At 34.2% G+C, this 23,165-nt stretch overlaps 1 protein-coding gene across 5 annotated transcripts in view; it reads left to right on the forward strand.

The window, feature by feature from the left end:
- The window catches only part of SPATA13 (spermatogenesis associated 13), a 369,865-nt gene extending 349,104 nt beyond the window's left edge, over positions 1-20,761 (forward strand). For all 5 annotated transcript variants that reach the window (XM_074303648.1, XM_074303646.1, XM_074303647.1 and 2 more), the window contains 5 exons: positions 2,475-2,707; positions 9,552-9,681; positions 14,981-15,353; positions 18,887-18,961; positions 20,578-20,761. In XM_074303648.1, the coding sequence (XP_074159749.1) occupies positions 2,475-2,707; positions 9,552-9,681; positions 14,981-15,353; positions 18,887-18,961; positions 20,578-20,753 (987 nt within the window). In that variant the 3' untranslated portion in view covers positions 20,754-20,761. The remainder of the gene's footprint in view (positions 1-2,474; positions 2,708-9,551; positions 9,682-14,980; positions 15,354-18,886; positions 18,962-20,577) is intronic.
- The last annotated feature ends 2,404 nt before the right edge of the window (positions 20,762-23,165 follow it).

Consider the following 23,165-nt stretch of genomic DNA (forward strand, 5'->3'; position numbering starts at 1 on the left):
TAGAGTTCTAGCTTGTTCCTAATTCATACGTGTAAGATTCTTCCTTATACTTAAAGGATTCCATCTCTACATGAATTATAAATTATGTTTCCTAAAACTGCTTTTAATATAATATTTAATATAGTAATTTATTATCTGGCCCAGACTTTTGGTGGACAGTAATCTGTCTTTCCTAACTAAAGAATAATGTGATAATTGTTCTCCACCCCCTTTTGAAAGATTGTACCTTGCTAATATTTAGTCATTAATTATTGTTTGAAATTTTATTTGTGTGACCTTAGGTGAGGCTCTTAATCTTTTCAGATTTCAGTTTGCTCATTTGAAATAAGGGACACTGAATTAGAATGGTAATATCAAACTCAAATAATAACAAATCCCTATCAGCAACATAATGATTTAAAAAGTAACAAATTAATATTGCCTATATTGTATTGTATTTTTATTTATTTTGTTAAACATTTCTCAATTACATTTCAATCTTTTTTTGGCTTTTGGCCTAAATCAGACAACTTTCACAATACCATGATATTCCAAATCTATGCTACGTGGAGTGGTCAATAGAGTAGGAAAATGAATTCAACTTCTGCCCCAAACAGTAGCTGTGTGACCCTGGGCAAATCACTTAATTTTTGTGCCTCAATTTGTTCATCTGTAAAATGATAAGGTTGTACTGGATGACTTCTAAGACCCATTACAACTTTAAATCAGCTAATTCATTTATCCTCGAATTGATTGTAAATTAGTTAATCAATAGGCTGGGAATCTCTCTGTGTTATATACTGTAGTAGACACTGTGAAAGAGAATGGTCCCTGTTCTTAAGGACTGCAAGTCTCAGTGCCTATATAAATGAAAAGATCCCTTAGAATATAAAATTATAATATAATTATATGCATATAATATAATAATATAACAATGACAAACAATTGGTATAAGACAATAAGTACTTTGGTTAAAGAAAGAAGAGCTCACTTCTGGCTGGAGTGGTCATAAAAGTTTTTGCAGAGGTAGGTCTTCTTATTTAATCATTTCAGTGTTGTCTGACTCTTTTGACCCTATTTGGGATTTTCTTGATAAAAATATAGGAATGGTTTGATATTCAGTATGTCCAGATAGGTGGGGAGATTTTCCCAAGATTATATAGTTAACAAATGAGACAGCCAAGTCCTTTGATTAAATCTACTTTAGGGTTTGTGTGTGTGTGTTTTCAATTTTTTTTTCAATATTTTGTTATTTTTTTTTTCAATAGAGAAGATGTCACCTAAATATTTTGAGATGAGACTTAAGAAGGACAAATGGATTTGAGCAGATGGAGTGAATGAGGTTGAGGAAGGAATAGTCAGGGTGAGTTGAATAGTATAATTATAGGCAAACAAGTGAGAGAGAAAACATACTAAATATGGAAAATCAGGAGACTGAATAAACTTGTTTGAGTGGAGCAAAGTTCATGTAGTGGAGTAGTGGAAGATAACACTGGAAAGCAGCCTGGAGCAAAATTGGGAAGACCTTCAATGACAGATTAGGGAGTTTAGACTTTATCTGGTAGATGATTGAAAGTTGTGGAATATAAGGTAGTGATCTATCAATAGCAGTATTTTAGGAAAATTAATCCTATAATATTGTACATGATAAAATTATATAGAAAGACATTTTAGGTAGAGTGACCATTTAGGAGGTAATTCCAAGAGTCTAGGTATGAGGAGATAAGGTCCTGAACTAGAATGATTTTAAAGAAATAAACAGGAATAGATGCAAAAGATATTTCAAAGGAAGGACCAAGTTTTTACTATCAAAGAAAGAGATGAGGAACTCAGAGATGACCCTAAAGTTTAAAACTAATTTGCTGGAAGAACAGTAATACCATTAGCAAAGTTTGGGAAACCAAGAGAGAAATCCATTTTTAAGAGAAAAATAAAGTATTTATTTTCAAATATGCTGTTATATGTATTGGGATAGCATTCAGATCACCATATCCACTAGAGTTTTGGAGAGTTGTCAGAACTGAAGACATGGAAATTATCAGTATAAAGGCTTCTAGCATCCTAGTATTTGGAGTTGGAAGGAACCAACCTATTAATTTTGTAAATGAGAAGTTGGCTTGCCCCCAGCTCACACAGGTAGTAAATAGAAGAGTTGTGGTTTGTTGTTGTTGTCCATTTGTTTCAGTCGTGTCTAACTCTTCATGACACCATTTGGGGTTTTCTGTGCTAAGATACTGGGCTGATTTGCCATTTCCTTCTCCAGCTCATTTTACAGATGAGGAAACTGAGTTAAACATTGTTAAGTGATCCACCCAGGGTCACCCAAATAGTAAGTGTCCCAAAGATGGGCCTTCTTACCCAGCACTTTATCCACTGTGCCATCTGGTTTAAAGGATTAAGTACACCCATTAAAGTCATCAATGTAGTCACTTAGTCCCTTATCTATTCGACCTAGTACCCCAACTTTGTAATTCAATTCTGCCATTTGTTTGCAGCAAGAAGGCTTTGCTATCTATTCTGAGTACTGTAACAACCATCCTGGGGCCTGCTTGGAGCTTTCTAACCTGATGAAGCAGGGCAAGTATAGACATTTCTTTGAAGCCTGCCGCCTGCTTCAGCAAATGATTGACATAGCCATTGATGGGTTTCTCCTTACTCCTGTTCAGAAGATTTGCAAATATCCTCTGCAGCTAGCTGAGTTACTGAAGTACACCACTCAAGAGCACAGGTGAGTAAACATGGAAAACTAGAGAATTACTTCAGGAATAATCACTTATTGGTCACTTATTGGAGGCAGCAAGGGGGTTGAGTAGATAGAATGTTGGACCTGAAATCTGGAAAGAAAACCTGGCTTCAAATTCAGCCTCAGATACTGAGTTGTGTGATTCTAGGCAAGTCACTTAGATCATAATAGTACCTGCTTTTTAGCATTGTTAGGAGGATCAAAAAAGTGCTTACAAACCTTAAAAAGCACTATATAAAAGCTGTTATTGTTAACTATTTTAGGCACTTTTAGATTTTATTGGTTTGTCATGTCATTTTTCAGTCATGTCTGACACTTTATGACTCCATTTGGAGTTTCTTTGGCAAAGATTTGGAGTAGTTCACCATTTCCTTCTCCAGCTCATTTTACAGATGAGGAAAGTGAAACAAACTGGGTGAAGTAACTCATCCAGAATCACACAGATAGTATCAGAGACTTGATTTCAATTTAGGAAAAGAAGTCTTCCTGATTCCAAGTCTGACACTATCCAATGTGCCAATTGGCTGCCTCCAGAGTTTTTTGGATTTCTGTCTAAATCCAAGGTTAACAAAAAATGTCAATACAATACTATTCATATTTGAAGATCTCTATTATTTATAAGAAATATGTAGAACATGAAGAAAAGAACTTAAATTGCAAGAAGTACTTTGAAAGTCCTTATAGTTAGAGTTGTTAAATATTGTGAGGGCTAAGAAAGGAGATATGATTCCCCATTCCAGGACATATGAAAAGATAGAATAAAATAAAATAAAAACATTCTGTGGTTGTAGTCTCCTTCATCTCTTGGCCCCTGTTCCTTATCCCCTGACTATAACAATCCACTCCTAGATTAATCCTCAAAGGTTTTAAATTTTCATTTATTGTTAATAAATATTATTGCCAACAATATTAAGAAACAAATAAACCAAATACAAATTAACTCTCCAACTAAATTTTTTAACATTCAAAACAATATTTATTTGTTTGTTTGTTTGTTTATTTTTGCTGAGGCAACTGGGGTCAAGTGACTTCCCTAGAGTCACACAGCTAGGAAGAGTTAAGTCTCTGAGGCCATATTTGAACTCAGATCCTCCTGAATAGGGCTGGTGCTCTATCCACTGCGCCATCTAGCTGCCCCCAACAATAATTTAAAAAAAAAAAAAAAAAAAAAAAAGATTAAACAAAAACAAAAATAATACTTTTGTTCTGTGTCCATTCCTAATAAATAATATGTTAGTACTTTTTTGGGCATTCATCTTTTTTTGGTAATTTTTATTGGTGTATTTTGGTTTTCTATTACTAATATTTACAGATTATTCTTATTTTGTGTGAGGTCTGTTGAAATAACATAAAAAAGTTAAATAAAATGAATAATACAGTGATCTTGTCTAAAAGGAGAGGCAATCTTTCATACCTAAGTACCCCTTCCCACTTCTATTTTTTTTAAATGAAGAGAAATCTATTTTCTTTCCTCCTACCCCTACTTCATTGAGAAAAAAGAAAAGAAAAACAAAGTCTTGTAACAAATATACAGTCAATATTTTTTACTTATAAAGATCTACTGATCTTTTTTTCTTTAAAAATATAATTATAAATTATATGATTCTGGTTCTGCTGATCATATATTACTTTTAAGTTTTCTCATATTTCCTTGATTTATTTATATTCTTCATTTTATGGTCCCATAATGCTCCATTATAATACCCTATAATTTATTTGACTACCAATTGTCACAGTTTTTCCTCTTAAAAATTATACATATTAAAAATATACAGCTAGGTGGTGCAGTGGATAGAGCACCAGCCCTGAAGTCAGGAGGACCCGAGTTCAAATCTGGTCTCAGACACTTAACACTTCCTAGCTTGTGACCCGGGGCAAGTCACTTAACCCTAATTGCCTCAGCAAAAAAAAAAAAAAAAAAGTTATGAATATTTTTATATAGATAGGTCTTTCATTTCTTCTTAAAAAGATGTGCTGAAGATATAAATTATTATTTTACATTATAATAATTTATATTTTCTACCTCCCCTCTCCCCACTCAATAATCAGTTTGGCAACCAGATGTACACATTCTCTCTCCCATTCTCTTTCTCCCCTTTTCCTGTCCCATCTCATGGGAGGAGAGCATTTTACTTTCTATCATTAGGAGACAAAATTGTATTTATATTGTATTTCAGTTCATTGCATTTAATATGACTTTAGCTGTGTAATTTTCATCCACATTATTTAACCATCGTGAATATTGTTCTCCTAATTCACCTTTATATCAATACACATAAGTCTTTCCAATTTCACTTGTTCATATACTTTGTTATAATACAATAATATTTGATTACATTTATATATCAGAATTCACTCAGCCATTCTTAAATCCCCTTTATTTCCAATAGTTTTTTAACTACAAAAATGTTGGTATCAGTATTTTTATGTTCTTTGGGTACATACTCAATAGTGGGAGTATTAGGCCAAAGAGAAAAATTCAGAACTCCAAATACATTTTTTTCCAAATGGTTGTGCCAATTGATAATTTTATCAAGATGGTATCTTCCCTCCAACACCCTTCAAATGATATTTTTAGGATACAGTCCCAGCAAAAGGATGATTGGGTCAGAGTATGACTCATTGTTTATTGCCAGATTACTCTGCAAAAGATTTGTACTAGCCTATAGTCTAAACAAATGCCTAATAGTCTATTTTCCCACAACCCCACCAATCTTTACAATATCTTACTATGTTTGTATATATCAATGTTAATTGTAATAAATCTTATTTATAAATATTGAGATATTATGAAAGTATAAAATACCTGTAGGTAAGTAATTAAAGATATAAGGATCAGGCACAGAGTCTAAGAGAGCATTTGTTTCTGAGATTTAGATACCTTTATCTAACTACCTGAGTCTTTCCTCCCTAGTTCAAGATGATTATGACTATCTTCCTAAAAAGTATCTTTCTAGAACTAGTCTGCTTTGATTCACATAATCTAACCTTCCTGGTTGTCTAGAGTTTTCTGGACTTTCTGATTCTCAATTTTATTCTCACTCCAGGCTATTACTGATTGAGCTTTCCAGACTTTTTAAGAAGTTCATATTTTCTGATGCTCAGTTTTTACTGAACTGAATGAATTCACACACTCTCTCTCTCTGTCTCTCTGTCTCTCTCTCCATATCTTTCTGTCTCTCTTTGTGTGTGTGTGTCTCTGTCTTTCTCTGTCTCTTTGTCTCTCTGTCTCTCTGTCTCTCTCTCTCTCTCTCTCTCTCTCTCTCTCTCTCTCTCTCTCTCTCTCTCTCTCTGTGTGTGTGTGTCTCCCTCTCTGTCTCTCTCTGTGTCTGTCTGTCTCTCTCAAAAAATTTATTTTTTTTATTTCTGACTCCCCCTTAAGTTCTTCAAGTTTTCATTGTCCTTTTGGAGTTAAAGAGATATGTCTTGTTAATTAGTAAGCCCTTTAAACACTTTAAAACAGAAATCACTGACATAAAAAACACACAAATTATAAAAAAGATGCCACACTAGTAGGAACCTGAATTGGAGGAGAGTTCACCACATTGGGACAAGAATGTTGCTTTCCCTTCAAGTAATAATAATGGGTTAATATTATTGAATCATTGGAGAATGGCTGAATAAATTGTGGTATGTGAATATTATGGAATATTATTGTTCTGTAAGAAATGATCAGCAGGATGATTTCAGAAGGCCTGGAGAGACTTAAAAGAACTGATGCTGAGTGAAATGAGCAGGACCAGGAGATTATTATACACTTCAAAAACAATACTGTATGATGATCAATTCTGATGGACGTGGCTCTCTTCAACAATGAGATGAACCAAATCAGTTCCAATAGAGCAGTAATGAACTGAACCAGCTACACTCAGCGAAAGAACTCTGGGAGATGACTATGAACCACTACATAGAATTCCCAATCCCTCTATTTTTTGTCCGCCTGCATTTTGGATTTCCTTCACAGGCTAATTGTATACTGTTTCAGAGTCCGATTCTTTTTTGTACAGCAAAACAACTGTTTGGACATGTATACATATATTGTATTTAATTTATACTTTAACATATTTAACATGTATTGGTCAATCTGCCATCTGGGAGAGGGGATGGAGGGAAGGAGGGGAAAAGTTGGAACAAAAGGTTTGGCAATTGTCAATTCTGATATCTGGTAAATAAAAACTATAATTAAAAATTTTTTTATTGAATCATATACAAGTTCTCCCTTGGTTCTCCTAGCAAGCCAAGCACACATTTGTGAGATCACAGAGAGCACAATTTTTTTGGGGAGGAAAGGAATAATCAAATGCTTATCTTTGACCTCCTAATCCTTATGCTTTAGCCAACAAATATAAGGAGGCATTGATAGTGTAATCTCTATGGCTGAGGTAAGAAAAGTGGGAAGGAAAGGATTGTATCTATCTGATACTTACCTCACAAAAGCATAATATAGCTCAGGCTCTGAAGGATTATCTCTAGCAAAATAATCAAATTAACTATTCTCAGTGGATAGCTTTGCCAGATACAAAAGAAGGAACTGACTCTTTTATTTTCTCTCTTACCATGCTCTCCTTCTTGAAATTAAATTTGAGTTAAAAGAGAGTTATCAAATGAGTAATCAAATGAGAGTTTATGTGAAAATGGCTTAAAGAACATGGAATAAGAGAAGTAGTTTGCTAATATATAGCAAGAGAAAGAGTTCTACCAATACTTTTTTTAAAAAATTAATTTATTTGATTTTTACTGAACAACAACCTCTTTCCCTCCAATGAGGTAAAAAAAGAAAAAAAGAAAAAAGAAAAACAAAACTATTATGGCAAAGAGTCAGAGTAAAAACAAAACAAATTCCTCTGTTGGCTCTGTCTAAAAATTTATATCTTCAGGATTCTGTCACTGATCCTCTAGAATCAAGATTGATCATTGAATCTTTCAAAATTGTTTGATTTTAAAATCTTGTCATGTAAATTGCTCATTTATTTTTTCCTTTGGAAAAAGATAATTCATTGGAAAAATAACAAATTATCAAATGAATAATACATTTGAGAAGTTTATAGGAAAGTTCCTGGTTAGCCAAATTTTCACTATTGAAACTTCTTCAGGATGGGAAAGTAAAAGGAAACTGTAGAAAAAATGCCTAGAAGGACATATTAAGTTGATATTCTAGGATATCCACTTCAAAAATGATATTATGGGAGATATTCTGGGATATCTTACCAGAAATGAGCAAAGGGAGAGAAGGAGGGAAGAAGAAGGAAGGGAGGAGAGAGAGAGGAGAAAAGAAGGAAGAAAGAAAGGAAGGAAGGAAGGAAAGAAAGCATTTTAAATTCTTGCTTCTGAATTACTTAGTATTATCTAATATTGTTTAAATTCTAAAATCCTATTTGGAAAGAAAAAAATGAAAAGTTTCCTCTCCTAGAGAGGTTTCTACTGTCATTCATGACCAAATAACAGATTAGGAAGTTTATCTGTCAGTATTATCAAAAAATAAAAATAAAAATTGAAATATGATACTTTTCTGATCTTAGAGAGGAGACATGAATCCTCTACATTTTTTCTTTATTACTGTAGGAAAAAAACCAAAACTCCTTTTTTTGTCATTGCTGTGATAATTTCTTTTTAATTTCTTGCTTCTCTGCTGTTGGTCTCTGTTAGTTTCTGTATTTGTGCTGATTTCACTCAAAAACCAGTTATCTTGACTGCAGTGCCTATTTTGTGTGGGAAATTGCTTGGGATTTCCCAAGAGCTATTCTGTTTATTGTGTTTGTAAATAGACAATAGAATTGGCTATCTAGCTCCTCCTCTTCCTCTCCCATCCAACTTCCCCAGGACTTCTAGTCCCTACAAGGAGGCTATGAGCTGTTTTTGTACATTCGGAAAATATTAGAGAACATTTGAAAATGTGAACCATCCCAATGCATTGCACAGTCAGAATGCAGACTAGAATTCCATTGTCCATTTTTCCAGAACCTGTGCTGTTCATAAAGTGGTACAAATGAAAATGATACTAACTTTAATGTATGTAGTGTTTTAAATAATACAAAATGCTTTTTTCCTCACAGGTCTGTGAAATGGGTTATGTAAGTGTTGTTATCCCCATATTACAAATAAGAAAACTGAGTTACCCAGATAGCAAATGTAAGGATCAGGACTGAAGCTCATATCTTATGATTCCCAGATTATTGCCTGTTCTACCATTCTGTCAAGAAAAGCTGGAGACTATTTGGGGAGAAGCCAGTTAAGTTTCATTTGACCAGAATGCACAGGAGACACTGTAAATTAAGGCTTACAGATAGAGTCAAATGAACATTTGCATGTCTGTGCCAAATTGCAGAAAGCAATCTCATTCTTGTTCATCAGTTTATCAGTTACTTGCTGCTGCTGAGGGTTGGGTTTTTGCCCCTAAAGAATTGAAGATTTTGAAAGTATTTTGCATAACAGAACAGAATTGAAGAACAAAAAAATAAAACAAAACAGATTTTCTTTCTTGAGGAGAAAAATGCATGCTTGTGAAAAAGCTTATTACTGAGTATAATTCACTTTCATTCATGTGGCTTTCTGGCTAATGAATGAATACATTCTGTGGGTGAGGATTTTGAATTACAGTCTCTCAATCAGCTCACTTAATGTCTGCAGACTATAGTCTATTCAGGATTGACCACAAAACAAAACAAAACAAAACAAAACAAAAAATCCCAGTAACTGTTTACTTGCCATTTGGTCCAAAGTCTTGCTGTGATGTGACTAAGCTTTGGTAACTTAGGTGATTATCTTAGCAGCTGTTATTTTTTTTTTCTTGGCATAATATTGTTATTAAAATCCACCTCCCTTTTTTCAGTGATTACAACAACATAAAGGCAGCGTATGAGACCATGAAGAATGTAGCGTGCTTAATCAATGAGCGTAAACGCAAGTTAGAAAGTATAGACAAGATAGCACGCTGGCAAGTGTCCATTGTGGGCTGGGAGGTAAGTGCTAACCCTGCTTCTACCATTTGCTCATGTCCTTTTCCTCTGTCTATTTTTCTAGTGACATACTTTATATTCTGTGATTTATTGCTAATTTTTGATCTTCTTATAATATAAATATTTAATAGCCTTTTATTGAGTTGTAAGAGTTGGTTGCTTTATTTGCATTAACTTTGTCCCTCTGCTCATCTTGATCATTTATTCAATGAAAACCACAGTCTAAACTTGCAGACAGAACTTTGGAACTACAGAAATGTTGCTTGAGGGCAGATCAATTTGATACCCCCAGATTTGTTTTTAGAGTAAACCTGTTTTGTCTGGCTTGGGAATTCTGTGGCTTAGATAGGCAGGAATGAGTTGATTGGCCTTTCATTCCTGTAATGGAAATGGGCTTTTCCAACCAAATTAACAGAATCTGGGGGCCATTGATAGTTTAGTTTTTTGCCTAAAGGAGGCTCTATTAATGGCACCTCTCTCAGGCACTCATAATGTGGGTTTCATTCCTTCCTTTTCCTCCACTTTCTCTAAATCAATTCAGGTTACACAGCCATCACTCTATTTCAGGACTTTCATTGCCTCTCCTGGGTTAATAGTTTCCTGAGTAGTATCCCCCTGCTTCCAGGCTTTGCCCCACACTATTTCATCTTGCACGTATCCACCAGGTTCTTTCCATTACTTCAGTGGATCTCGGATCTCATCAATGTGGGTATGCCCTCCATTATAGACTGCAACCTCTCTACCCTGTCCAGTTTTTGCAGCTCTCAGCCATGTTCTTCTGTAATTGCCACTGGCAGTCTTCCCAACACATTAGAATCTTTCTCTAGATCTTTGGATTATATGAATGTCAGTAGTGAACACTAACCCATTTTCCCCCAGTCATACATTGCTTTAGTAGCATCCTTTACATCCTTTTTCCTGTGTAACTTATTGTTTATAAATAAACTATTTAGGCCTACCATCTGCCTTCCATTGTCCTTCAGCTTTAACCCCTTGGAGATTATGATCTACCATTACTTATAGCCATAAAACATCACCAAAAGAATAATGTAGTTTAAAAGATGGATTTTTTTGGCAAAGAAATGCTTGCCAGAAAAGCCTTTCCTAATGCACCCTTCTAGCCATATTACTCCTTTGTACAACAACTTTCTGTTCCTCATCATGTACTAAATATAATCCAGATTCTACAAGGTTAGAAGTCATATTTTTAACAATGTTGTCCCAACCTCTTTTTCTTGTCTTATCTCTCCCCATTCATTCTATTCCCTTCCCAAAATAGATTTCTCACTGTTCCCTAAATATACCACCTTTTCCCATATTTATTCATGTTGCCTGAAATGCCATCATCACATATTGCTCTACCCACCTGTTCTTTATGTCTCTCTTGAATAATACTACCTTTTTCATAAAGGTTTTTTCTGTATTCCCCATCCCTAATGGTTGTGATCTCTCCCTCCTCTGTAACTCCTACAGTACCCTGTACTCTTTTTATTGTATTTTGCACTGTAGTTATTTCTATGCCCATATTATATGCTTTCCTATATTGTAAGCTCTTAGATAGCAAGAATTGTGTTCTATTTGTATTCATGACATCAAGAATAATGACTTAAATGTATGAGCAACATAATAAGCATTTACTGAATTGGTAGAATAGCCTTTCTAATGCAACCTGGTGCAAGGAAACTTCAAATTGTTCAAATTTAAAAACATTAAATTGGAAGTGATTTTAGTAATTCTCTATATGATACCTCCTTCCCCCAGTGTCACCATCATTACACAAATAAAGAATCTGAGAAAAATTCAGAATTGCAAAATCTCAGATTTGGATGGATCTCAGTAACAACAGCCACTAAAATCATATTTTTCATAGAACCTGAAGGTTTACCAAACAATTTCATCACATCAGTCCTGTGAGATAGATATTCCTGTTTAACAGATGGAGTAACTTGGGCTCAGAGAAGTTAGATGATTTGTTCAGAATTGTATACTTAATTGTTTTAGTTGAAGTTTGAACCAAATCTCTCATGACAATGTATTTCCATTGTACCATTATTCATCAAGTCAAAGTCTGTATCTATCACATAACTATCCTCTACAAGAGAAGTATCAAACACACATAGGCCAAAATGCAGCACAGAAAACTCCAACATAGGTCTTGAATTAGATTATAATACAATTAGGATATATTTAACAAAGTTAATAAAAATACAATAAAACAATGACAATATTAATATGTGGTTTTCTTTATATGTGACATGGAGGAGTCCTTGCATACCATTTAATGGCTCCTGTTTCTGTTTGGTTTTGACATCCCTCTTCCATAATATCACCAACCAGACTTTTAACTCTAGATGAAGGGCCCCACTATCTAATAAATCAACTTTTTAATTTCCTTTTTTTGGAAAGTTGGGTATTCTTTATGATGAGCTGAAAGGTTTTCATTCATTAGTTTTAGTTGAAATCAACTTAAATATTTATGAAGCACCCATTGTATAGCTATGCTAGCTACTAGAGAAAATCCTGTAGGACACCTCTGATTCAGGATGCAGCAGTTTAGATTTGGGATTGAGGCACTCTTAGAATGTCTAACATATAGCAAAAGGAAAGTAAATAACAATGGCAAGGAAAGGATATTCCCTAAAAATACATGCTTGATTCAAGAAGCAGAATTTCCCTGCCTATGCATTTGCCACAGGGGCAGGTCAGTGACTAGAGAAAAGCTCCTGAACCATCTCATACTGGGTTTTGTATTCAGTGCACCAAGAAGCCACTTCAGTGATTCAAGCCTTAGTCTTCTGGACAAATTAAATCACTAGGATGCTTTCAGTAACTTTTAAGGAACAATGAGCCTAGGCTTTAAGAAAAAACTAGATTGGGTTATTCATCTACTCTAATAGTAATAGTTGCAAAGACAAAAAAACTGATAGCCTGAACTTTCAAGATATTCATACTCTGCTAAGGGAAACAATATGTACATAAATCTGCATAAATATAAAATAACTGAGGAGAGAAAGTGGTAGTAATAGGGGGGTGAGGAGAGAATCAGAAAAGGCTTCAGAAAAGAAGCAGCTCCTAAGTAGACCTTGACACAAGATAAGAGCTGAAGAATCATGAGGGAAAGAAAGTGCAGATAGATGATAGTGTGGAGAAGAGCCTGGTTGTGCTGAAATTGGGCAAGAAAATTTTTAAAAAAAAGGTAAAATTATACCAGAAGTACTTGTACATTGTAGAAGACCCAAAATATCAGGCAGAGGAGTTTCTACTTTATTTCAGGGCTACCCCAATTTTCCTATTGAGATGATATTTATAAAGTTTTTTGCACATCTTAAAGCACTGCATAAATGATAACTATTGCCATCATCATCAGTTATTATTGTTATAGGCAGATAGATGGCAGAGCTAAATCTGGAGTCAGGAAGACCTGAATTAAAATCTTGCCACTGACATTTACTAGCTAGATGACTCATACTCTGTTTGCCTCAGTTTCTTTATCTGTAATATGGGAATAATAATAGCGCCTACATTCTAGGATTGTTGTGGACTTAGCTCAATGACTGGCACATAGTAATCACTATATAAATGTTAGTAATTGCTAGTGTTGTTATTATTATTATTCCTTTCCCAAATCATAGCGTCATATAAAGCTAGACTGAACCTTAGGACATTTTTCAAGCCCCTTAATTTTACAGTGAAGAAACCGAAGTTCAGAAAGTAAAATGACTTGACTAAAGTTAATCAGGTAAAAAGTGACAAAACCAAGCTTCAAACCCAGATCATTTCACACTCGATGCTTTGACTCTTTCCACTGCACCATGTTGCCTCACAAATAAATGCACATTACTAAAATTCAAAGAAAAGTACATTTTATGTAAAGGTCCTTCCTCAACTACACAAAATAAACATTTCACAAAACTGAATTATAATGAAATCTAAATATCTGAAATATCATGTTTTTGTGTTTTCTAAACTGTGCTAGAAGTTTGCTCATCTGGAGATAAATTCACCTGGCCATAGCATCTTATGAAAATCGGAGAAGTATATCCTACCCTGAGGGTGGGAGAATGCATAACACTGATGAAATCTTTTGACTTTGACACCATCTAATACATTGTTAGCCCTTGTTTTTAGATTCAATATCAACTTTTATTGTGATCTTCAGTTCCTAAGACTGAGGGCTTTTTTTTTTTTTAATTCAGTTTTATGAACTTATGTTTAAGTGAGGCAGGTGACCTTGCACAGCCCTCCCTTACTTAAGTCCAATTCACTTGCATGTCATGGCATCACCTCTCTGATGTCATGGCCCTTTTTGAGAATGAAGGATAAATAATAACAACCTTATGTTTGCCTGGCTTAGAAAAATCTAGGGTTTTTTTTTCTTTTTAAAAAAAAATTATTGTTATCTTTTGTTTTTACATTCCTTAGTTTCTCTCCATATCCTTCTCTCTCTCTTCAGAGAATCATCCCATGGAAAAACTAATTTTTTCTAAAATCTTGGTGCTTTTGCCCCATGGGATTCACAATGGTCCTATCAGGTCCCATACAATGGGAGTACTCCTCTGTAATCCCTGCTACTGAGGCTGGAGAACTGAATGAAATCTGGAATTTTGAGCTATAGCAGACTTAAGTCAGTCAGGTCTATACTAATCTGATAATGAATCAATGAACTCTTCAGACAACCTGAAGCGAGTAATGGATCTGTGTCAAAAATGAAGCATTTCAGAATCCATTGCTACAATCAATAGTGAGATTGGGTCAACAAGTGACTGTTGCCCTTCCAGTATAGGCAAGATAGACAGAAGCAGTCATACATACATGTATGTGTGTATGTATATGTATAAACATACACACATATATAAACACATGAATAAATGAATAATAAATATATGAACATATTAACAAAAGAAAGAAATATATAGATAGATAATTTTTTAAAATGTCCTCCAGGCTCCCCTAATGTTCTTGAGAGTTTGTATAGTTTACTAATCAAAATCTCTATGTACTATAATAATCTAATTTCATCTTCATCTAAAGGATTGATGTCTTTATGGACAACTCCTCCAATTAATCTAGAGGCCCTCACCATATTTTACCCCTGCATTAAAAAAAAATAAGATTCCTAAGGAAATTTAGTATCTGAACAAACAAGACAGAGGACGCTTTATCCTGTATCTCAAGGATATGTTCTACAAGTTTTTTTCCATATGTACCAAATCTTTCCTACAAAGTGGCATATCTATCAAGTGTCAGTATGCCTGTTTATTTGTCCAGTATAAACACATTAAACTTTTTGCCTTCACTTTAGGGGCTCAATATTTTAGACCGCAGTTCAGAACTGATCCATTCAGGAGAACTGAGCAGAATCACAAAGCAAGGAAAGAGCCAGCAGAGAACTTTCTTCCTTTTTGACCATCAGCTTGTGTTCTGCAAAAAGGACTTGCTCAGGCGTGACATATTATACTACAAGGGACGAATTGACATGGATGAAATGGAGCTGATGGATATTGAGGATGGGCGGGACAAGGACTATAATATCAATGTAAAGAATGCTTTCAAGATCATCAATAAATCGACAGAAGAGGTGTATTTGTTTTGTGCCAAAAAGCAAGAGGATAAAGGAAGGTGGTTGCAAGCCTGTGCTGATGAAAGGAGACGTGTGAAGGAAGACAAAGAAATGGGTGAGTAGCAGAGAGCTAAGTAGTCCCTTGAGATTTTTCATCTTTATTGGTATGTTTCCTTCTGCAAGTATAATTTGTTTTTATGCCAAACTAACATAATAAATGAACATTTCTACATACAAAACAGAAGGAAAAAATATTATTGTATATGTAATCTATTATGTTTAGTTGGTTTATATATTTGGCACATAATTATTGAAACTGTCCTACTTCCTTTCTTTCTGGCCTGCCTTTTCTTCTGTGATTCTTTTAAAATATACTTCAATGATCCTCTTTCAATCATCTTTTTTTTTTTTGACAAATCTATCACTTAATAGTCAGGAAGGAAGGAAAGAAAGAAGGAAGGAGAGAGAGAAAAAAAGGAAGAAAGAGTCTCATAACACAGTTTCATAGTCAGAAAAAATAAATTCTCATGATTGACCATAACCAGAAATGTATGCATCTCATTCTGTACCTTGCATTCATCACTTCCCTTTCAGTAACTGAGTGGTGTATTTCATTGTCAGCCCTCTGGAATAATGGTTGGTTATCAAGGTAAAAAGAATTCTTAATTTTGTCAAAGCGTTGTTGTTGTTGTTTACACTTTTGTTATTATTTAAATTGTTGTCTAAGTTCTGCTCATTTCACTCTGCATCAGTTCATATAAATTTTCTGTTCTGAGATTTAAAGAACTTTCCATTTTGTTCTCTCTTAACCTTATTTTTCCATCCTATACATTATGCCCCTATAAATCTCAAACAGTCTCATTGAAAAACTGCTGCTAAAAGGCAGTATAGCAAAGTAAATAGAGATCTGGCATCAATCAAAGTCAGGAAGACCTAAATTCAGGTGCTGTCCCTAATATAGACATATAGGCTTTCTGACCCTAGACAAGTCACTTAAGCCCCTGTCTCCTCACTACCATCCACTCCCCCGCCCCTAAAAGTTTTCAAAGACTGTAGGAGAGCATATGTCAATTTGCTGTGGGTAAAGAAATTTTAATCAATCAATCATCTGTTATGTGCCAGACACTGTGCTAAGCTGGAGAATACAAAAAGAGGCAAATCTGAGAGTCTGTATAGTTCATCAATCACTATTAATCTCTATGTACTATAATAATCTAGTTTCATCTTCATCTAAAGGGATGTCTTTATGGATAACTCCTCCAATTAATCTAGGGGCCCTCACCATATTTTACCATTTCATTAAAAAAAATAATAAGACACCTAAGGAAATTTAGTATCTGAATAAATAAGACAGAGGAATCTTGATCCTGTCCCTCAGGAATATATCCTTCTAGGGACAAGTATTTCTAAATGTACCAAATCTTTCCTATAGAATGGCACATCTATTAAGTGTCAGTATGCCTGCTTATTTTTCTAGTTTAAACACATTAAACTCGAGATTACAGTCTGATGAGGAAGACAACATGCACACAAATATATGCAAAGCAACCTACATACAGGATAAATAGGAGATAATTAATGGACTTAAAAGGGGGTTTGGAGAAAGCCTCTTGTAGGAGAGATTTTAGTTGGAATTTCCTTGGTGGAAATTTATTATATTGATAAAATCACAAGTTTGAAGTGAAAAAACCCTCAAACTCCCAAAAGTTTACTACTTAAAAAAAACAGCACTGACACTTCATAACTGGGTGACCCTAGGAAAATTATGTAGAACTCAGTTTTGTTCCCTCTTTATAAAATATGACCTTTCTTCCTCCAAATATGACTGTAATGGAAAGTGCTTTGTAAACCATAAACTACTAGATAAAGATGAATTATTATTATTATCATTCTGAAAGATACAAATTGTAAATATGGTCTGTACCAGCTTACGTTGGATAATTCCCCTTTAAATGATATTTTCACATAGCTCTTTAAAGTTTTGTTTGCTGCCTGTGCAGTTTTAGACCAGACAAAAACTACCTGTGCATTATCCCATTCATGAAGATTAGACCCCATGCATTATATATTACACTTAATGTAATGTTTCTTCCTTCACTGTTCCCCAGTTACTTTTCAGCATATCATCACCATTTGTCTTTCTTTAGCCTTCCAATTTTCCCAGTGTCTGCTATATCAGGTACCTGACGTTAGGCTGAAGCTGCTATGTCAGAATGTTGTTTATTTTTCTTATGGCGGTATCCCCACAGCCTTTGATATCTGGATTTGATGTAGGTTAAGATCCCCCCAAAATTAAACCACAGATTCTTGAGGGGGAGCCAAGATCCCATGAGTATAGAACAAGTCTAATTCTAAGTAATTTATACACTCTGCTAATAGGGACCTTCTTCATTAAGGCAAAATAAACTCAACTTGTCAAATATTTATTAAGCCTCTGTGTACCAAGCATGGGGTGAGACTCTGAGGATATACAGACAAAACTGAAACATACTGCCAACAAATAGCTTATGTTCTAATGAACCCATTTAAGAATAATAAATCGGTAGAAAGACTTACATGAACTGATGCTGTGTGTGAAATGAGCAGAACCAGAAGAACATTGTACACAGCAACAGCAAGATTGTATGGTGATTAGCTGTAACAGACTTAGCTTTTCTAAGCAATGCCTTGATCCAAAACAATTCCAATAGATTCAAGATGGAAAATGCTATCCACATCCAGAGTAAGAACTATGGAGACTGAAGCATACTATTTCCATCTTTTATTTTGTTTTTGTTTTTTCTTCCTCATGTTTTTTCCTTTTTGTTTGGATCTTTCACATCATGACTAATATGGAAATGTTTTAAATGATTGTACACATATAATCTATATCAAATTGCTTTCTATTTTGGGAAGGAGGAATGGAGAAAAAATTTGAAACTCGAAACTTACAAAAGTGAATGTTGAATGTATTGGTTTCCCTGCCATTTTGGGGGAGAAGGTGGGGGGAAGGAGGAGAAAAATTGGAACAAAAGGTTTTGCAATTGTCAATGCTGAAAAATTACCCATACATATATCTTGTAAATAAAAAGCTATAATAAAAAAAGGTGAATGTTGAAAACTATTTGTAGCTATAATTGGGAAAAATGCTAGTAAAATTATTAATAATAATAATAATAAATTAGGTAGAAAATAAAAGGAGCAAAAGAGATTCACACAGAATTCTCCCAGAGAATATGAGAAATCAGAAATCCCTATTTCATAGGATTAGAATTAGAATAAGAAAGGCTTAATGGAGGGGGAAGCGCTTGAGTGCAGCACTGAAGGAAAAGAGATCTGATAGAACAAGATGAGGAGGAAGTTCATTTCAGATATTTAGAAATGTAAGAATCAGTGGGTGGATGGATAGGTGGATGGGTGGATGGTTAGATGACTAGATGAACAAATGAAATAATCTTTGTATAGATGTAGTTGATTCTGCAAGTATATGTTAAAAATATTCTTGATGCTGCATGTATATGTTAAAAATATTTTCCTTCGTCTCTCTCTCTCTCTTTGTCTCTCTCTCTCTCTCTCTGTCTGTCTCTCTCTGTCTGTCTGTCTGTCTGTCTGTCTCTCTCTCAATATCAAATTCTCTCACATACATTCTTCATTTTCTTTCCAATACAGGAATGGAAATATCAGAATCTCAAAAGAAACTTGCTATGTTAAATGCTCAAAAAACAAGTCACACAAAGTCAAAAGGTAAGTTATCATAAACAAATTCCAGATTTTAAAATGTTACATTGAAAAATGGTGTTACATATAATGTATTTGCAGTTGGCTCCTACCTATTTATGTAAATGGAAAACAGTTTTGAAAAATAAAAAACATGAAATGATAAGTAATCTAAAATAATAGATGATTTTTAAATCATGCTATAGTTGACTTTGAATACATTCCTATTCTTGGACTTCAAATATTCCAATAAAGTAGCAGGGACACATTAATGTCTTCATATTCTTGCACTCTTTGAAAACATAATTTTTTACATTATATATAATGCATATAATACACCCTAAACAAGAATTGCATAATATTTTTTGTTATTCATGGAGTTCATAGAAACAGTGAAGTGTCAACAGAAGAAAATACCTACTATATGCTAACCATTATGTTAAACATTTTGCAAATATCATCTCATTTGATCTTTACAACAACTTTGGGAGATAGGGACTAGGAAAGATTATTGATCTTGAAATTAGGAGTTCTGAGTTCAAGTTCTTTTCAATGAAAAATATTAGCTGTATCACCTTGAGCAAGTCATATTATCACTCTGAGCCTCAAATTCCTCATTTTTATAATAGTGCTAATAATGCTTATCCTATCTATTTCTTGGGGAATCTTACATGAAAATTTCTTTGTAAATATTAAAGTTTCTATAGGACTGAGATATTTTTTGTTATTCATAATAAAAATAGAACTATGAAACAGGAATGATGAATGGGCAATGAAGAGAAATCAGGAGATATTTTATATAGGAAATATAATTTGTTTTGCACTTGAAAGAAAGAAGAAACTTCAATAGATAAAGATGGGAATGAACTACTTCAGGCTGGGGTATAGGCAAAGAGCAATGTAAACTAATATTGGACAAGGTAGTTGGTTTCAGATTTGGATTTTTTTATTTTCTTTGGTAAGACTACTACTAAAGGAAAATTTTTTTTAATTTGTCTTTGATAGAGCCACTACTAAGGTGTTTTTTTTTGTTTGTTTTGTTTTGTTTGAGAATACACATAACATGATTAAAGAAATTCATTAAGAAGATTAAGTGTGTAGTGATGTGAAGAATGGGCTAAGAGAAAGAATGAACAAGAGGCTAGCAGATTGGTCAGGAAGCTATTACAAAATAAGTATAGTTGAGAACTGATGTAGGCCTGAAGTCACATACTGGCTGGATAAGTAGAGAGAATGTCAGGGATGGGGAATATTCAAGATATTACAGAGATGATACAATGAGTTTAGCTACTAGTTGAATTTAAAATAAGTAAAAATCAAATTTAACTCTCAGGTTATAAACTCAGATAGTTAAGACAGAAATTGTATCATTAAGAGAGAAGTTAAGAGGCAGGGACAAATTCACAGATGAAAATAACATTCTCAGTTTTGGCTGTGTTGAATCTGAGATACCATCAGGTTATCTTCTTAGAGGTATCTGGAATATAATTGAAAAAGGATTCTAAAGTTCTGGGTGAGAGGATGAGTTGGAGGTATGAGTTATCTGCACAGATGTGATCACTGTAGATATGGGAATTAATGTATTTTGTACTTTGGTTCATAAATTATGCTTAAATGATCTTCTTTACATTTTCCTGCTTTAGGTTATAATGGGTGTTCTGTGCCTCCCCCCCACCAAAGCTTACATCCTATTCACCAACGACACATCACAGTGCCTACCAGCATTCCTCAACAACAAGTTTTTGCCTTGGCAGAGCCTAAGAGAAAGCCATCTCTATTTTGGCACACTTTTAATAAACTCACCCCATTCAAGAAATGAAAAAAAAATTATCTCCCTGCTGGCGGGGACTCTGTTGGAGAAAAGACATGCTCTTTCTTTTCCTGTATTTGAAATCCTTCTTGGAACCAGTGCTGAAGATCACCTTTACTAGACATCCGTGAAGGAAAGGGGACTTCATCTCACCTTTTGCCAGGAATTTTTTGGAGGGTAGAAGAAGGTCATGATGTGATGTCATAATGACAGCCTAGCACATTATAGGCACTTAATAATGGCTTGTTGAATTGAAACCCTCCATATTCTTCCTGCTATGAACTGACCAGAGACATGTTCTAAAGCAAGTGTTGTTTCTGCTGAACAAGCCTTGCTAATGATGAGCATGTTCTTTGGTGGCCAGGGAAATAATTGCAGTTTCAAAGGTGAATATCCAAGGGCTTGTTTTTTCAACTTGTCCCAAGGAATGACCAGCTTTGGAGGACCACTGTTACATTCCCAATGCCATGCTTGGTTTTGAGGGAAATCATCTATAGAACTGAAATCTTTCTTCTTGTCATGTGTTCAGTGAGATCTAAGGAAAGCTTTTGGCTTTTTACAGAGGCATGTTTATCTCACTCATTCACTGCTGCAGTAGACTAAGGATCTTCCTGTTCATTTTCTGTACTTTCCCAAATTTCCCAAATGATAGTGGAGGGAAATTCATTCTCTTTCTCTTGCAGGCTAAGAGGAAAAAAAAACAACAAGGCTACTGTTGAATCAAATGGCACTAAGGCACTAATAACTTGAACTTGACCCAGGTGTTCCTGCTGCTTTCAAGGAAGGAAGTCAAGAAAACCCAGGTCCATTTTCCCTCAAATTAACTATTCTCCTGCATGTATAATAGAATTTAGTAAAGAAATCAATTCTTGCCGACAACTCAACCTATGAGACTCCTTCTTCCAGTCACATATAATCTATTTTGTAAAAATATAAGTATTTCCATTTTTTATCATGATAATGTGAATGTGTAAAATATTTAAGTACTTATTCCAGCAGGTTTTTTTTTTTGCTCCCATGCATTCTCATAAAACAAACTCCAAAATTATACCCATTCAGCTAGAAAGATATTAAATGGCAAAGGGAAACATTTCCTTGGATTTTTGAAATAGGTTTTGATCTTGAACTTTCATGTTCCTTCATGAGAGTGAGAACAGATTTCTGAAGATTAATCCTTCTTCGAGGAGACCATGACAAAAAAAATTAAAAATGGAAAATTATCAGTTTGGTGCATTTATCTTTTTCTTTCTCTACTTTTCCAACTAGGATATACACTAGCTGGTATCAATAGATAAGTATATGAATTTTTAGGAAAGTCATTTTGAAAAATCTTTTATGACAGACTCTTCAAGGGTTTCAAGATGTTTATCACTTTTATTTGCTTAGCACACTGGAGACCTTTATGTTATATAACTAACGCATTTGTTTTCTAAAGTTATATTTATGGTAACGTTAGGCTGCTCAACTATTTCTAACAGGTATAGTCTGAGAATAAAAGCAGATTGATTTAAGGATAAACATTAGGTTTAGATTTTTCAGAATGTAACTCTCAAAACTTCTTCCTCACTAAATCTAGAATTTCTAAAGGAGGCTAGCTGTTGGGAAAGAGCAATTGTAAGAAGATTGGATTTGAAGCCTCCTCAACAGATATTTATAACATTTATGTAAAATTTTGATGGAAAAGTATTTGTTCACTATCTTATCATGTTACTTTTGATGGCTTCTATGTAGGAGGTCTTGCTTACTATTTATAATTACTTTGATTAATGACTCTTATGTTAGCCTGAGGTAGAAGCTGGTGCTAAGAAAAAGTTATCATAAGTATTTGTGCCAGTGTGTCTAAAAAATAGACACTTCAGCTTTAATTGTGTTTGTATAATTGGCCTTTTTATTAACAAGCTTTTTTAAAAAAATATATTGAATTTTGAAAACTTAACATGCCTTTGATGCATCCATCAGCAATAACTGGTAGTGCTCTTTCTATGCTAAATGGAATGCATATTAATTAGCAATTTTTAACAGCTCTTCCATATTGTATGACAGAATTGCCTTGGGGTAGCCAGTGGAATTACTTGACAGTGCTACATTTGTAAATGAAAATTCAATTTAAAAAAATGTAAATGTTTCTTTTTAAATATCAAATGAACCAATGAACCAATATATGTTTTCTCTGCGAAGCTTTAACACTTCTGTAAGAATTTCCCAGCTGCATCCAAAACACTGACTTCCAGGTCCTCTACCTCCATAGTCTTCCAAATAGAAAAGAATGAATTTGGGGAAATATATTGATTGAATCTAGTTTCAGTTCAAATACAGATCTGCTTCTATCAGATAAAGTTATGGTGCCAACTCAAATTCATTCTCAGTGAATCTGAACAGAGTGTGAATCACGTGGCTGCCTTTTTTCCCTAGATGAACCCT

Source organism: Sminthopsis crassicaudata, chromosome 3 (assembly GCF_048593235.1).
Source record: "Sminthopsis crassicaudata isolate SCR6 chromosome 3, ASM4859323v1, whole genome shotgun sequence".
In the NCBI taxonomy this organism is placed as follows: domain Eukaryota; kingdom Metazoa; phylum Chordata; class Mammalia; order Dasyuromorphia; family Dasyuridae; genus Sminthopsis; species Sminthopsis crassicaudata.